This window comes from Notothenia rossii (genome assembly GCF_949606895.1).
Source record: "Notothenia rossii genome assembly, chromosome: 5".
In the NCBI taxonomy this organism is placed as follows: domain Eukaryota; kingdom Metazoa; phylum Chordata; class Actinopteri; order Perciformes; family Nototheniidae; genus Notothenia; species Notothenia rossii.
The window spans coordinates 10,049,341-10,065,290 of NC_136903.1; the positions used below are offsets into that span (position 1 = coordinate 10,049,341).

Genomic DNA, 15,950 nt, shown 5'->3' on the forward strand with positions numbered 1-15,950 from the left:
ATCTGGTGCACTTTGAGAGCAACATCAGGAGATCTATGGATACATCTCTCAACACCCATATGAAACAGAACTGTAAGCAGATTAATTTTTCTAAATGGATATTTTACAAATCGCTCCTTTTTCAAACTGTATTCTTGTTTATTAATAACAACTTTTTTTACTGTCATATAGTATTTTATACCTGTTTACTTTATTCTCTTATTTTTTTATAACTATAATGATCATATAAAGACGTGCCTTTACCTCACTGGTTGTAGAAAAAGCTTCTTATATTCGTTAGCATAGCTAGCTAACCAGATGCTAATAACAACAAAGTTATTGACTGTATGATCAGTATGTCAGATGAACAGATCGCCACTGGGCTTTCAACTAAAGTCACAGACACCCAAACCTGCGGCATGTGTACAGCTCCTTATGGGTACTGCAATTAATGAATTGCCGGAGTGGCGATCTGGTGCTCTCTGTCAGAACTGCACCCCTATCAAACGAGACATAATACCACGTGATGACACGTTAGGCTCGTGTTGTGTTCAAGGACCCTGACCTTGGCTAGGAAAAACAGGCACTCTCTTGTTTAATTTTTTTGCGGTCTAGATTTCTCAAATGTTTTTCTTTTTTGCGTGTTCTTATAAATTATCTCAGGGCCGTACCAAATTGTCTCGCGGGCCGTAGACGGCCCGGAGGCCGGAGATCCCCACCCCTGCATTAGCGGCTACTACTCAAGAGAGCATGTACCTTGTACAGTTATTAAAAGGGGTAGACCATAATAGCCCACATGTACCAGTGAAGATATACGAGGACAACCAGGGAGCAATAGCTCTATCCAAAAACCCTGTATCCAGACAGAGAAGCAAGCATATAGACATCAAATATCCTTTTGTACGATCTGCACATGCTGAGGGGAAGATATCTATTACATATTGTCCTACTGCAGACATGGTAGCTGATGTCCTAACCAAGCCGTTGACAAAGGCACAATTTGACAAGTTCAAAGGGTATTTGTTTGGAGAGTAATGTAAATTGCAGGTATACAAATTGAACACTGCTAGAGAAGCTTTTGTTTTGTTTATTTGGATTCTGTGTACCACTGTAGAGAGTTATCAACATGTCTTTGAGTGGGAGTGTTGAGCATATTTGTATAATATAAAAGTCATGTTTATGTTCATGTGTATGACATCATCATAATGTGCCTGAAACGTGATGATGCTAATGAGCATGCGCAGAAACAATAAACGGCTCTTACTCCAGGCCAAACTCTGAGCGATAGTGGTCGTGTGTTCTTTCTGTGAGTTAGCATACTTACACTACTTTGGCTGACTGCAAACGTGGAGACGTCTGCTGAATTATTCAATGTTCCTCCTGGCTGGAAAACTGGTCCAGTCTCTGGCTTAGGTCAGACTGGTTAGGTCAGTCGAACTAGGCTCAACAAGTATGGATACAATTAAAGAAAAGCAGGGAATAAAAGCAAAAAAAGTAAAAGGATAAGCTAGACAAAAGATCGCACCACTGATTCAAAATGAGATTTAGATTTGAATGAAAGTGGATTTTAGAATTAGCTTTCAACACAATTAACAAAATGAGTTTTGAAGGAACATCAGTTGTTTCTAATTATGTGAAACTGTTCTATGCAGATACAATAATATTTACTTAAGTACAATAGCAATACCAAGATGAGACAATACTCCTCTGCAAGTCTTCCATTCAAACATGTTTAACATCTTAATTATATAGCTTTCAGAAATGATCAGAAACATTTTTACACATGTCAAATATCAAAGTACACAACACGTCTCAAACAATAAGTTGCATATATTATTGGAATAGTATAACTGATTCATCTGCATGTAAACTTAAATGTTGTCATGGTGGAGCAAATTTAACAACGTATACAGTTGGGTGTCACAAGAAAATATCAAAAACACTTTGAGATGATCAACAGGTAGGAATGCAGAAATAGTAGGCCTATACTTTATATTTTGTAACTGTATTGTAACATGACCCATAACATGTTTATTGTATGCATCAAACACCAAGGCGTCTCCCTTTTAAGTGAAATTCAACATGAAAATAATTTTTATTTAGATTTTCAAGTGTGCAACTGAGAAAACACAAGGGTGGTTTTTGTTGTGAAGAAGTCACAGGAAATGCAATGTGGCCTTCACATTTGTTAGCGTAGAATAGGTCATCTGAAAGGCATCCACTAGGTGGCACAAGACTAAAAGGTTTCCATTCACCTGAAATATACTTATTGTGCTTCAGCAGTTCACAGAGCATGGGCTACCCATACAAAAATAACTGGAAAAAATAAGGCACTGAATTTGATGCTCTTATAATATTTTACATCTTTCCTGTATAGCCCATATCTTACAGGCCTTTTCCACACAACACTGACATTTCACTGAAGGAAATACACAAATACATACTATAATTATTGATGAATGAAATGGTTAAGATCAACAACACATTTCTTTTTATCACAACGAAATAAAGACAACTCTGAAGAGACATCTACTACATTTCTTATCAAACAAATGGTTAAGCCAAAATGTTAGTGAGGGAGTGTGTGTGCTTCCTCACAGTCACATAGGCCTACTTTTATCAATATGATATATTTATTTTTGACTAAATAAATAAGGGTACAGTGTGACATGGGATAGAATTTGTTTAAAACATTAGAACAGATATTTACATTATCAACGGAATGTGAAGAGGTTACAGTGATTAGTTATGTTAAAGATTGAATGTATTGCCTTTCTAGATACTGAAATTAGCATGCTAACCAACAACTGTAGCGGAGGTCTGACCCTGGGTTACTGCTCTTATTTCTTTTAGATATATAACTGACAGTATATCTATGTCACATGGACCCAGTATAGAGGTGAAATGCTACCCCCCATTTCTTTAGAACATATGGATAGGCAAAAACAATTGCACTTTTAATATGTCCTAAGTATAGTCTGAGCTAAAAGCCTGATTTTTACGCATACTGATCATTTTCAACCTCACATAGACAACTACTGCCAAAATCATCACCACAAAGCCAACAATGCAAAGAGCCAGGGGAACATACGAAGGGGAATCTGTGGGGAGATAACAGTGGAAACATATTAGTATTAAACAGTCATTTCAAATTATTATAATGGTCGTAGACAGTCACTTGAACGAAAGCTAACATTTCTGATTTTATATTTTGACTCAGCCCACTCAAAAAGTACCACTATGAGTTTATGTAAAATTTGAGGGAAGGATATGAACATGAATTATATCTATCCGTCCTTCTTACATACGTTTTTGGGACAAGCTGATGGTGACAAATGTTGAGCGTCCAGTAAAGGTTTGCAGTTTACAGGTGTAATTTTTTAATAGATCCTCATCTGACACCTTTTTGAAAACTAGAGATGCCGTCATCTTTATCTCTTCACCATTTAATTCCCTGGAAAGGAAAGGGAAAGTACAGGTGTTAGTTATGATAGGTGTGTGTGTGAATATCTGGCTATGGACTGTATAACATTTGAACTTGCCGGTATATTTGTGTCAAACATTTACTTTGTGTAATTGTAGAAAACGGGAAAGCTGCTGTTTGTTTCCACAAATGAATCACTGCTAAACCAGAACACCTCATCAAAGTCCGAATCCATGACAACTTCACAATCAATCACCTTTGGAGAGCCTAGAAAAAAACGAAATTTACACAGTTCCATAATTTGTTCATTTAGTAAGAGGGTAAATAAGTGTGTTCATCCATGTGTGTGTAGCCACACTTCAAGATTTATGCTCACCCAAATTTACATGAATTACATCACTTTTTGGTGATATGATCACTGGAGGAAGTCCAGGTTTTTCTGGGTGAAGAAAGGTGGAAACATTTTACATAGTGATTTCTTCAAAATACAAAAGTAAACAGTAAGTGTTTTTCTTACCCTTTGGTTGGATATCAAGCACCACTGTAAAGGTCATGATATATATGTTACCATAATACAGGTAATATTTGGTACAGGTGTAGACACCATGGTCCTTCTCTTCAACACTTGAGAAGTTACTGGCTTTTGCCGATGACTCGCCTTGCTACAAGGAAAATGAAGTTGTAATTTAAAAAAAGTGAATGAAAACGAGCCTTAAATATAGAAAATGCATTATATTTCAAATTGGTTCATAACATGGGCTAAAACGTTCTTTCAGAAAAATGACCACCTGACCAATGTGTGGAAATATGTTGTGCTTATACCTTGTGCCAAATGTCGTTGTTGCTGGTTGCAGCAGGTGCGTTTACATTGGGACAAATCAATCTGCAGACCTCCCGTGTATAACATATTTGAGGGTAGGTGCTTTCGTTTCTCTGCTTTGTGTAAACTGTCACCCTGAACCAGAGCTGGCTACTGGAGTTGCTGTCATGACAATAAGGACAAAGGTTAATATAAATGTTTCATTTTACATCTGAATACCAAACACTCATAATGAATGTGAAAATAAATCAGTTTCTCAATTATACATTTCCCTTTCGTAGTTTTGGTATCATTTTACAAGATTTGGACATGAAACTCAACATTTGTATCTTGACATGGTTACTAGAAAGCTGTGAACAGTTCAGGAAACAGGAAAGCTTTGATGTCTCTTTGTGATGTATTTGGTTTTCAAATGAAGACTTCAGGGGAGGCGTCCCTGGGATCAGGTTATTGTCTGTCATTATAGCTTGCTTTGTATGAAGACATCCAGGACTATAAATATAAATGCTTTCTAATTTTAGGAGTCCATCTGCATGGCTGGCAGCTAAATGCACAAAGGTACTTACAGTATGCCACATTTGGTATACTGTCAGACCTTAAATAAAGTAATAATAGTGGTAGCACTGATAAGTGTTTACCCCAGAGAGCAGGAGTAATTCCCCTGATGGTTTGCAGTGGCGTTGAGAATCACCAGGCTCCTCCCATGAACCAGCAGGTCACTGTGCCTCTGCTCAGCTGACGACATGTTGGGGGTCTGATCCATCTCCTGGCTGGGGGGACTGGTCCAGATCAGCTCAGCATCACGGTGATTATCCTCTACATTCAGATGGCAGTACAGCGCCACCATCTCACCAGCCTTCACATAAATCTCGGTGGGGCTCCGGGGACACACACCTGCAAATGAGTGTCACACATTGGGTAGTTATAAAGGTTATCTTTATAAAAACTTGAACTGGCCTATGGCTTGTCACTTACAGTATATGTTCAGTGTGTCACCCTAGATTGTATAATGTTAAATATTGTCTGGAAAGATCATTGCTCTCAAAAATAATGAATCTAGATGGCACTTGGGTTGTAATTCTCAAAAACATTAGAAAAAAACAACAGCAATGTCTCTTTCAAGAAATCATGAGCCGGTTACTGAATATAAGACTGACATTTTGTTATGGGCAGTTTCATGTGGGAACTTTTTTCTTTCAACTATATCAAAACAAAGAAGGAGACACATCTATGCAGGTATCTGGAGACAGCGCAAGAATTACACATTTCACAAGTTTTCTCTTTCAGCTGAGCTGGTACAAAGACTCAGGAGTTTCATGTCCTTGAGCAGGGGTGTCAAACTCAATTTCATCGCGGGCCACATCAGCATTATGGTTTCACTCCAAGGGCCGGTTGTAACTTTAAGATTATATAAAAATACATATATGGAGGCGTGTGGTGCAGTGGAGTCGAACAAGTAACATGTAATGTGATGTAATATATAAATATTTAATATTTATAAAATAATGTATTATATTACATTATTGCCTCTGCATTGGATTATTATCAGATAGGGTAATAACTTAATAAATAACTACGTCTGAAAGCAGAAGTCAGGGCAAATAATTGCAAGTCTCTTCAGTGAGAATGTCACAAAATTATTTAAAAAGAAAAGCCAAATTCTGAAAAGACAAGTAAAAAAAAAGAAGTGACACTTTGAAAAAAAAGGCAAATTCTAAGAAAAAGGCACATTTTGAAGAAAGAAAAGTCAAATTCTGTAAAAAAAAGGCATATTTGAGATGCATGTATACTTTATGGACAACGTGCTTATGTAAATCGGCATGTAACCGTATAATAAACTATTATCTTATTTCAGAGCTCTGGCGGGGCCACATAGAATGAAGCCCCGGGCCTTGAGTTTGACATCCCTGTCCTAAAGCACTCCTATTGTTTTTGCTGCCTGTTAATGCATTTTCCATCAAACTAAAATAACAAGCTTAAAGAAAATAAGTGATTGGCAAATGTATCCAACATTTAAAAGTGTCTGCAATAGTTGCACAATGTTTAATATCCATGGTGATCATATCTGTATGCCACTATATAGCACAGAAACAGTCTGTGCAGTTATTGTATTTTGGGGGCAGTCAGGACATCTATGAACATTCCTTCTTGGTGGTTTTTCCTTACAGATTCATTCCAGTACTCTTCCAGTATTTTAAGTCTATTTTTAGCATACTTTATTTCAGCATTTACATGTTCTGATGCTATCATTTCACACTACATTTCAGAGGCATGGACCCAAACTATAGTTTAAAAAAAAGCAAAGAATATAACAAAGAAAATTAAAAACATAAAAGCAAATTCAGGCGGTAGGTATATAGATTCAACCTAGCAGTATAAGCCTGCATAACAGTATAGCTTACAAAGAAAAAATACAACCTGCAAGGGAACACAGTTCCTTTTTTTGTATCCTGATTACGTAATCCCATTATATGTAATCCATTACTCCCCAAGCCTGTCTATCCATCTATCAATCCATCCAGAGGTGGGAGAAGTACTCAGATCTTGTACTTGAGTAAAAGTAGAAGTACCAGAGTGTAGGAATACGCTGTTACAAGTAAAAGTTCTGCTTTCAAAGTGTTAATCGAGTAAAAGTACAAAAGTATTAGCATCAAAATATACTTAAAGTACATACAAGTTAAAGGACTCATTGTGCAGATTGGCCCATTTCAGAATAATCTTATTGTGTTATGATTATAACAATTGATGCATTCAAATGTTATCAAAACTGGTAAAGGTGCAGCTAGTTTCAATGACATAAATGATGATGTGAATTCACTCCAAGTTTAACTAAATTCGGATTTAAGTGTTAAGTGATTATATTACATCATTAATCCAAATCTGTAAAATAACTAAAGGTATTAATTAAATGTAGTTGAGTAAAAGTACACCACGTACTTCTGATTTATAGTAGAAGTACAAAGTCACAGATCGCTCGCCTGGTACAGACTGCTATGAAAATGATGGGGGTTAAAAAACACCCATCTTTCCAAAACATATACGAGCAGTCCATTATCAGACAGGCAAAACAAATCGTGTCTGATCCCACCCACATACTCCACCCAGAATTCCAGCTCTTACCTTCTGGTAGAAGATTTAGGGTTCCCAAGAGCAGGCTGAACCGCTATAAGAACTCATTCCTACCTATGTCCATTAAGCTTCTTAACATTCACATGAAATGAAATGTAGTCAAATGTAATGAAATGTACTTTTTAAATGTTGGCCATGAGGGGGAGTGCAATAGGTCGCCCTTGTCAGTATGTGCGTCTGTGTATTGTGTTTGTTCAGACGGTGTATGACTGAGGATATGTGTATGTCTCTTAATGTCCACTATGTTTGTATATGTGCATGTAAGCGGAACTGCAGGACGGAGTCCAGAACAAATGTCCTTACAGGGACGATAAAGTATATCGTATCGTATTGTAAGTAGCATAACATGGACATGCTCAAGTAAAGTAATTTTCAAAGTCAAAATTGTACTTAAGTACAGTACTTGATTAAATGTAATTCCCACCTCTGCAGCCATCCAACCAAACCCTCTGAGAGCACATTCTCACCTGTTAATGCTGAAAGGAGGAGAAACAGTGTGAGCACAAGCACTTTCTCCATCGTGATCCCCTGCAGCGCTGCACAGCAAACACTGTGTAGTCTCGTAATGAACCCTGCTCTGGACAAACTGTACCCACCCACGGTTCTGCTGAGTTGAACATGTTTCCTAATCATGTGAAACCAGTCTGGAGGAAGAGCGTCACATCGCCACCACATGCAAACTTCCACTGAATCCCCCATCATGAAAGCATTGTTTAAAACCAATGATAAATGCCCTAATGTTAGCCTATAGGATTGATAATGAGATGTTTAGCTGTCGTGACATTGACCTTTTCCCTATAGGAGAATAATAAAGACATCAACTAACAAAACTATCTTTTGTTAGTTTTGCTTCTTCAGCATTGACAGAGGCATGAATCACTGTTGCTGCTTGGAAACGGGAAGGCAAACCCGCAATTGTTTCATAAAGATCTAGAGAAGTTTACTGTAGCAGTTTTATTAATAAAGAAAATGCAATTCCTGATGAAATTGCTAGTGGGAATGCTTTATGAGGAAAAGCTGACGCTAAACTGCTATGCTGAAATGTAATGTGTAAGAAGAAAGTGAAGAATTTAGATTGAAATGATACATGAACACTGGGGGCTTGAATGTGTGATAAGAGAAGCAGCAGAATATTTGAACTGCAAACTTTTGAACTATTTGATGGTGAATGATCTGTCGCCATGGTAAAGGTATTTGATGTCGCCCCATAATACGCTTTGATGTGTTAATGGCTACATCGTTACCAAACCTGTGAAGTTGTTTGTCATTTGGAGCATTTTCAGTGAAGTTATGAGAACACTTTGGTTCATGGCGAGCCTTGTGTTAGCATGGCAACAGCATTTGGAGAAATCTCAAAACTGATGTCGTCACGCTGCACACGTGAAGTTTAAGCCCTTTTTGACGATTTTCATAGTAGTTATAGCAATATAATATATTATATATATATATATATATATATATATATAATATATATATAATATAATGATCTCTGGACACGTCTTTAGCTCAAATATAAACAACTGTGTCATGGAACACGATGATGTTGTAACTCCAACTGACATGCTCAGAGCAGCAGACTTCAGATAATGGTTAACACAGCTATATGTCAATTATAGGGTGTCATCATAGGGGTGTCATCATATGCCGTTTCCATGGAATCGCATCCCACCACCATAATGCCGTTTCATCCCTCGCCATGGAACACGATGTCGCTGTAACTCCAATGGACACTGTTCGATCGTCCCCAAACTTTGCTTGTATGTCACCGGTCCATGCCTCAACAGCTCTACGCCAAATCTGAGATCTCACCATAGGCTGTTTCCATGGAAACACATCCCTCGCCAAAAAACACGATGTTGTCGTGATACCTATGCAAATGGTCTAAAACAGCAGCAGACTTCAGATAATTGTTAATTGTCCAGCCATCAACAGCTCTGTCAATTATGGGGTGTCATCATATGCCGTTTCCATGGAAACGCATCCGTCGCCATAAAACACGATGTCGCTGTAACTCCAATGGACACGGTCCGATCGTCCCCCAATCTTCACGTGTATATCACCGGTCCATGCCTCAACAGCTCTACGCCAAATCTGAGACCACCTCACCATATGCCGTTTCCATTTAAACGCATCCCTCGCCATAAAACACAATGTTGTCGTAATTCATATGAAAATTGTCAAAACAGCACCAGACTTCAGATGGTGGCTAAAGGCCCAGCCTTCAACATGTCCATGTGCCATTAGTGAGTTTTCCTCAAAAGCTGTTGCCATGGCAACGCATCCCTCGCCCTCAAACATGATATTGCTATAACTCCTATGAAAATCGTCAAATAGTGCTTAAACTTCACGTGTGCTAACAGTCCAGCCGTGACGACACCTACGTGACAGTTTTGAGATTTATCCAAATGCCGTTGCCATGGTAACACAAGGCTCGCCATGAACCACGGTTTTCTCATAACTTCAGTGAAAATGCTCCAAACGGCAAAAAACTTCACAGGTTTGGGAACGATGCAGCCATCAACACATCTAAGCGTATTATGGGGTGTCATCAAATACCGTAGCCAAGGCGACAGATCATTCGCCATCAAGTTAGTTAAAAAATGTGCAGTTCAAATATTCTACTGCTTATCCAAGCCTTTTTACTTTATTTAATTCTCTTATCACACATTCAAGCCCCCATCGTTCATGTATCATTTCAATCTAAATTCTTCACTTTCTTCTTACACATTACATTTCAGCATAGCAGTTTAGCGTCAGCTTACAGCATAAAGCATTCCCACTAGCAATTTATTCAGGAATTGTATTTTCTTTATTAATAAAACTGCTACTGTAAACTTCTCTAAATCTTTATGAAACGATTGCGGGTTTGCCTTCCCGTTTCCAAGCAGCAACAGTGATTCCTGCCTCTATCAATACTGAAGAAGCAAAACTAACAAAAGATAGTTTTGTGAGTTGACGTCTTTATTCTCCTATAGGGAAAAGGTCAATATCACGACAGCTAAACATCTCATTATCAATCCTATAGGCTAACATTAGGGCATTTATCATTAGTCTTAAACAATGCTTTCATGATGGGGGATTCAGGGGAAGTTAGCATGCGGTGGCGATGTGACGCTCTTCCTTCAGACTGGTTTCACATGATTAGGAAACATGTTCAACTCAGCAGAACCGTGGGTGGGTACAGTTTGTCCAGAGCAGGGTTCATTACGAGACCACTGAGTGTTTGCTGTGCAGCGCTGCAGGGGATCACGATGGAGAAAGTGCTTGTGCTCCCACTGTTTCTCCTCCTTTCAGCATTAACAGGTGAGAATGTGCTCTCAGAGGGTTTGGTTGGATGGTTGCAGAGGTGGGAAGTACATTTACTCAAGTACTGTACTTAAGTACAATTTTGAGGTGCTTGTACTTTACTTGAGCATGTCCATGTTATGCTACTTTGTACTTCTACTACAAATCAGAGGTAAATGGTTTACTTTTACTCCACTACATTTAATTAATACCTTTATTTATTTTACAGATTTGAATTAATGATGTGTACTATAATCAACACTTAAATCAGAATGTAGTTACACTTGGAGTGAATTCACAAGCTACCCTGCAGTTTACAGAGTCATTGAAACTAGCTGCACCTTTACCAGCTTTGATAACATTTGAATGCATCAATTGTTTTAATCATAACACAATAAGATTATTCTGAAATGGGCCAATCTGCACAATGAGTCCTTTAACTTGTATTTACTTTAAGTTTATTTTGATGCTAATACTTTTGTACTTTTACTCGATTAACACTTTGAAAGCAGAACTTTTACTTGTAACAGAGTATTCCTACACTCTGGTACTTCTACTTTTACTCAAGTACAAGATCTGAGTACTTCTCCCACCTCTGGATGGATTGATAGATGGATAGACAGGCTTGGGGAGTAATGGATTACATATAATGGGATTACGTAATCAGGATACAAAAAAAGGAACTGTGTTCCCTTACAGGTTGTATTTTTTCTTTGTAAGCTATACTGTTATGCAGGCTTATACTGTTAGGTTGAATTTATATACCTACCGCCTGAATTTGCTTTTATGTTTTTCACTTTCTTTGTTACATCTTTTGGGTTGTTGCAATGTATTAATCTAAAATGGTGCATTTCTGTTATCTCATATTCTTTGCTTTTTTTTAAACTATAGTTTGGGTCCATGCCTCTGAAATGTAGTGTGAAATGATAGCATCAGAACATGTAAACGCTTAAATTAATTATGCTAAACATAGACTTAAAATACTGGAAGAGTACTGGAATGAATCTGTAAGGAAAAACCACCAAGAAGGAATGTTCATAGATGTCCTGACTGCCCCCAAAATACAATAACTGCACAGACTGTTTCTGTGCTATATAGTGGCATACAGATATGATCACCATGGATATTAAACATTGTGCAACTATTGCAGACACTTTTAAATGTTGGATACATTTTCCAATCACTTATTTTCTTTAAGCTTGTTATTTTAGTTTGATGGGAAATGCATTAACAGGCAGCAAAAACAATAGGATGGTTAGAAACCGCAGCTACCAACCCACAAACTTTTGAATAAGACAACCTAGTTTTATTTTGTTTTCAAACATGTGATTCAACAGTCAATTCAAATTCTGCTTCTCTTCTTTTCACATGCAATGTACCTCTGTCCATCTGAGTATCTCACCATCTTTTTCTCACAAGCCAATCAGAGCAGACATTTAATAATAGTGTTTATGTAGGAACTATTTTCTTTCCTTATCACCAAGCAAAAGGAAGCATATATTCTATAGGACAAGCCAAGGCAAGGCAAGGCAAGTTTATTTATATAGCACCTTTCAACACAAGGCAATTCAAAGTGCTTTAGGACAGGGATGTCAAACTCAAGGCCCGGGGCTTCATTCTCTGTGGCCCCGCCAGAGCTCTGAAATAAGATAATAGTTTATTATACGGTTACATCCCGATTTACAGAAGCACGTTGTCCATTTTTCAGAATTGGACTTTTCTTTCTTCAAAATGTGCCTTTTTCTTAAAAATGTGCCTTTTTTTTTCAAAATGTCACTTCTTTTTTTCAAAATGTCACTTCTTTTTTTTTTTTTTTACTTGTCTTTTCAGAATTTGGCTTTTCTTTTAAAATAATTTTGTGACATTCTCACTGAAGAGACTTGCAATTATTTGCCCTATACTTCTGCTTTCAGACGTAGTTATTTATTAAGTTATTACCCTATCTGATAATAATCCAATGCAGAGGCAATAATGTAATATAATACATTATTTTATAAATATTAAATATTTATATATTACATCACATTACATGTTACTTGTTCGACTCCACTGCACCACACGCCTCCATATATGTATTTTTATATAATCTTAAAGTTACAACCGGCCCTTGGAGTGAAACCATAATGCTGATGTGGCCCGCGATGAAATTGAGTTTGACACCCCTGCTCAAGGACATGAAACTCCCGAGTCTCTGTACCAGCTCAGCTGAAGGAGAAAACTTGTGAAATGTGTAATTCTTGCGCTGTCTCCAGATACCTGCATAGATTTGTCTCCTTCTTTGTTTTGATATAGTTGAAAGAAAATAGTTCCCACATGAAACTGCCCATAACAGAATGTCAGTCTTATATTCAGTAACCGGCTCATGATTTCTGGAAAGAGACATTGCTGTTGTTTTTTTCCAATGTTTTTGAGAATTACAACCCAAGTGCCATCTAGATTCATTATTTTTGAGAGCAATGATCTTTCCAGACAATATTTAACATTATACAATCTAGGGTGACACACTGAACATATACTGTAAGTAACAAGCCATAGGCCAGTTCAAGTTTTTATAAAGATAACCTTTATAACTACCCAATGTGTGACACTCATTTGCAGGTGTGTGTCCCCGGAGCCCCTCCGAGATTTATGTGAAGGCTGGTGAGATGGTGGCGCTGTACTGCCATCTGAATGTAGAGGATAATCACCGTGATGCTGAGCTGATCTGGACCAGTCCCCCCAGCCAGGAGATGGATCAGACCCCCAACATGTCGTCAGCTGAGCAGAGGCACAGTGACCTGCTGGTTCATGGGAGGAGCCTGGTGATTCTTAAAGCCACTGCAAACCATCAGGGGAATTACTCCTGCTCTCTGGGGTAAACACTTATCAGTGCTACCACTATTATTACTTTATTTAAGGTCTGACAGTATACCAAATGTGGCATACTGTAAGTACCTTTGTGCATTTAGCTGCCAGCCATGCAGATGGACTCCTAAAATTAGAAAGCATTTATATTTATAGTCCTGGATGTCTTCATACAAAGCAAGCTATAATGACAGACAATAACCTGATCCCAGGGACGCCTCCCCTGAAGTCTTCATTTGAAAACCAAATACATCACAAAGAGACATCAAAGCTTTCCTGTTTCCTGAACTGTTCACAGCTTTCTAGTAACCATGTCAAGATACAAATGTTGAGTTTCATGTCCAAATCTTGTAAAATGATACCAAAACTACGAAAGGGAAATGTATAATTGAGAAACTGATTTATTTTCACATTCATTATGAGTGTTTGGTATTCAGATGTAAAGTGAAACATTTATATTAACCTTTTTCCTTATTGTCATGACAGCAACTCCAGTAGCCAGCTCTGGTTCAGGGTGACAGTTTACACAAAGCAGAGAAACGAAAGCACCTACCCTCAAATATGTTATACACGGGAGGTCTGCAGATTGATTTGTCCCAATGTAAACGCACCTGCTGCAACCAGCAACAACGACATTTGGCACAAGGTATAAGCACAACATATTTCCACACATTGGTCAGGTGGTCATTTTTCTGAAAGAACGTTTTAGCCCATGTTATGAACCAATTTGAAATATAATGCATTTTCTATATTTAAGGCTCGTTTTCATTCACTTTTTTAAAATTACAACTTCATTTTCCTTGTAGGAAGGCAAGTCATCGGCAAAAGCCAGTAACTTCTCAAGTGTTGAAGAGAAGGACCATGGTGTCTACACCTGTACCAAATATTACCTGTATTATGGTAACATATATATCATGACCTTTACAGTGGTGCTTGATATCCAACCAAAGGGTAAGAAAAACACTTACTGTTTACTTTTGTATTTTGAAGAAATCTCTATGTAAAATGTTTCCACCTTTCTTCACCCAGAAAAACCTGGACTTCCTCCAGTGATCATATCACCAAAAAGTGATGTAATTCATGTAAATTTGGGTGAGCATACATCTTGAAGCGTTGCTACACACACATGGATGAACACACTTATTTACCCTCTTACTAAATGAACAAATTATGGAACTTTGTAAACTATGATTTTTTCTAGGCTCTCCAAAGGTGATTGATTGTGAAGTTGTCATGGATTCGGATTTTGATGAGGTGTTCTGGTTTAGCAGTGATTCATTTGTGGAAACAAACAGCAGCTTTCCCGTTTTCTACAATTACACAAAGTAAATGTTTCATACAAATATACCGGCAAGTTCAAATGTTATACAGTCCATAGCCAGATATTCACACACACCTATCATAACTAACACCTGTACTTTCCCTTTCCTTTCCAGGGAAAGAAATGGTGAAGAGATAAAGATGACGGCATCTCTAGTTTTCAAAAAGGTGTCACATGAGGATCTATTAAAAAATTACACCTGTAAACTGCAAACTGTTACTGGACCCTCAACATTTGTCACCATCAGCTTGTCCCAAAAATGTATGTAAGAAGGACGGATAGATATAAATCATGTTCATATCCTTCCATCAAATTTTACATAAACTCATAGTTGTACTTTTTGAGTGGGCTGGGTCAAAATATAATATCAGAAATGTTAGTTAGAGTTAGTTTCCGTTCAAGTGACTGTCTATGACCAATATAATAATTTCAAATTAATACTAATATGTTTCCACTGTTATCTCCCCACAGATTCCCCTTCTTATGTTCCCCTGGCTCTTGGCATCGTCGTCTTTTTGGTGATGATTTTGGCAGTAGTTGTCTATGTGAGGTACAAAATGATCAGTATGCGTAAAAATCAGGCTTTTAGCTCAGACTATACTTAGGACATATTAAAAGTGCAATTGTTTTTGCCTATCCATATTTTCTAAAGAAATAGGGGGCATCATTTCATCTCTACTTCTGGGTCCATGCGATCTAGATATACAGTCAGTTATATACAGTGCTTGAATTGGAATAAAAAAGGTGCCAGTACTCTAAATCAGCAACAAGTATTTGGCACAAAGTCATAGTATATCCTATAATGCTGGTGGGTTTGTCTCTTTACTGTATATTTTAGAAAGGCTCACTGTACTTAAACAAAATGACTCAGGGTGCATCTGAGATTAGAGGGGGTGCAGTGGTAAAGTGCTATTTTTATAAGTGGGGAGTGGACCTGACACCCTCTAGTCTAGGGGGGTCCGGGGGCATGCTCCTCCGGGAACATTTTTTTTTAAATATTGAAGTTAGATGCATCAATCTGGTGCAATTTGAGAGCAAAATGAAGAGATATATGGATACCTCTCAACATCCGTAATGAAACAACTGTAAACAGATTTACTTTTTCTTTATGGATATAAAAGAAAGTAAAGCTTGACTCCTACTGGCTG

General features: G+C 37.7%; 2 protein-coding genes across 2 annotated transcripts; one reads left to right on the top strand and one right to left on the bottom strand.

Moving 5' to 3' along the window:
• Nucleotides 1-1,695: 1,695 nt before the first annotated feature.
• LOC307041079 (interleukin-1 receptor accessory protein-like) lies at nt 1,696-7,945 on the bottom strand. Its single transcript, XM_079684414.1, has 8 exons — nt 7,820-7,945; nt 4,862-5,117; nt 4,226-4,385; nt 3,921-4,065; nt 3,780-3,842; nt 3,547-3,670; nt 3,288-3,433; nt 1,696-3,080 (listed from the first exon to the last, which is right to left on the bottom strand). Exons 1-8 carry the CDS (start codon nt 7,869-7,871, stop codon nt 2,947-2,949), a joined length of 1,080 nt encoding a protein of 359 aa, XP_079540540.1. The 5' UTR covers nt 7,872-7,945; the 3' UTR covers nt 1,696-2,946.
• A 2,577-nt stretch (nt 7,946-10,522) lies between these two features.
• LOC307041283 (interleukin-1 receptor accessory protein-like) lies at nt 10,523-15,407 on the top strand (the record flags this gene model as incomplete). The annotated part of the gene is made up of 8 exons (XM_079684591.1): nt 10,523-10,655; nt 13,236-13,491; nt 13,968-14,127; nt 14,288-14,432; nt 14,511-14,573; nt 14,683-14,806; nt 14,918-15,063; nt 15,274-15,407. Exons 1-8 carry the CDS (start codon nt 10,604-10,606, stop codon nt 15,405-15,407), a joined length of 1,080 nt encoding a protein of 359 aa, XP_079540717.1. The 5' UTR covers nt 10,523-10,603.
• Nucleotides 15,408-15,950: the final 543 nt, after the last annotated feature.

Excerpts from the sequence above, each read along its gene's own strand:
- LOC307041079 (XM_079684414.1), bottom strand. The coding sequence starts at position 7,871 with ATGGAGAAAGTGCTTGTGCTCACACTGTTTCTCCTCCTTTCAGCATTA. Across the intron at positions 3,434-3,546 it reads GTTTTCTACAATTACACAAA|GGAATTAAATGGTGAAGAGA; the intron begins GTAAATGTTTGA and ends TTTCCTTTCCAG. Across the intron at positions 3,081-3,287 it reads CATCAGCTTGTCCCAAAAAC|ATTCCCCTTCGTATGTTCCC; the intron begins GTATGTAAGAAG and ends ATCTCCCCACAG.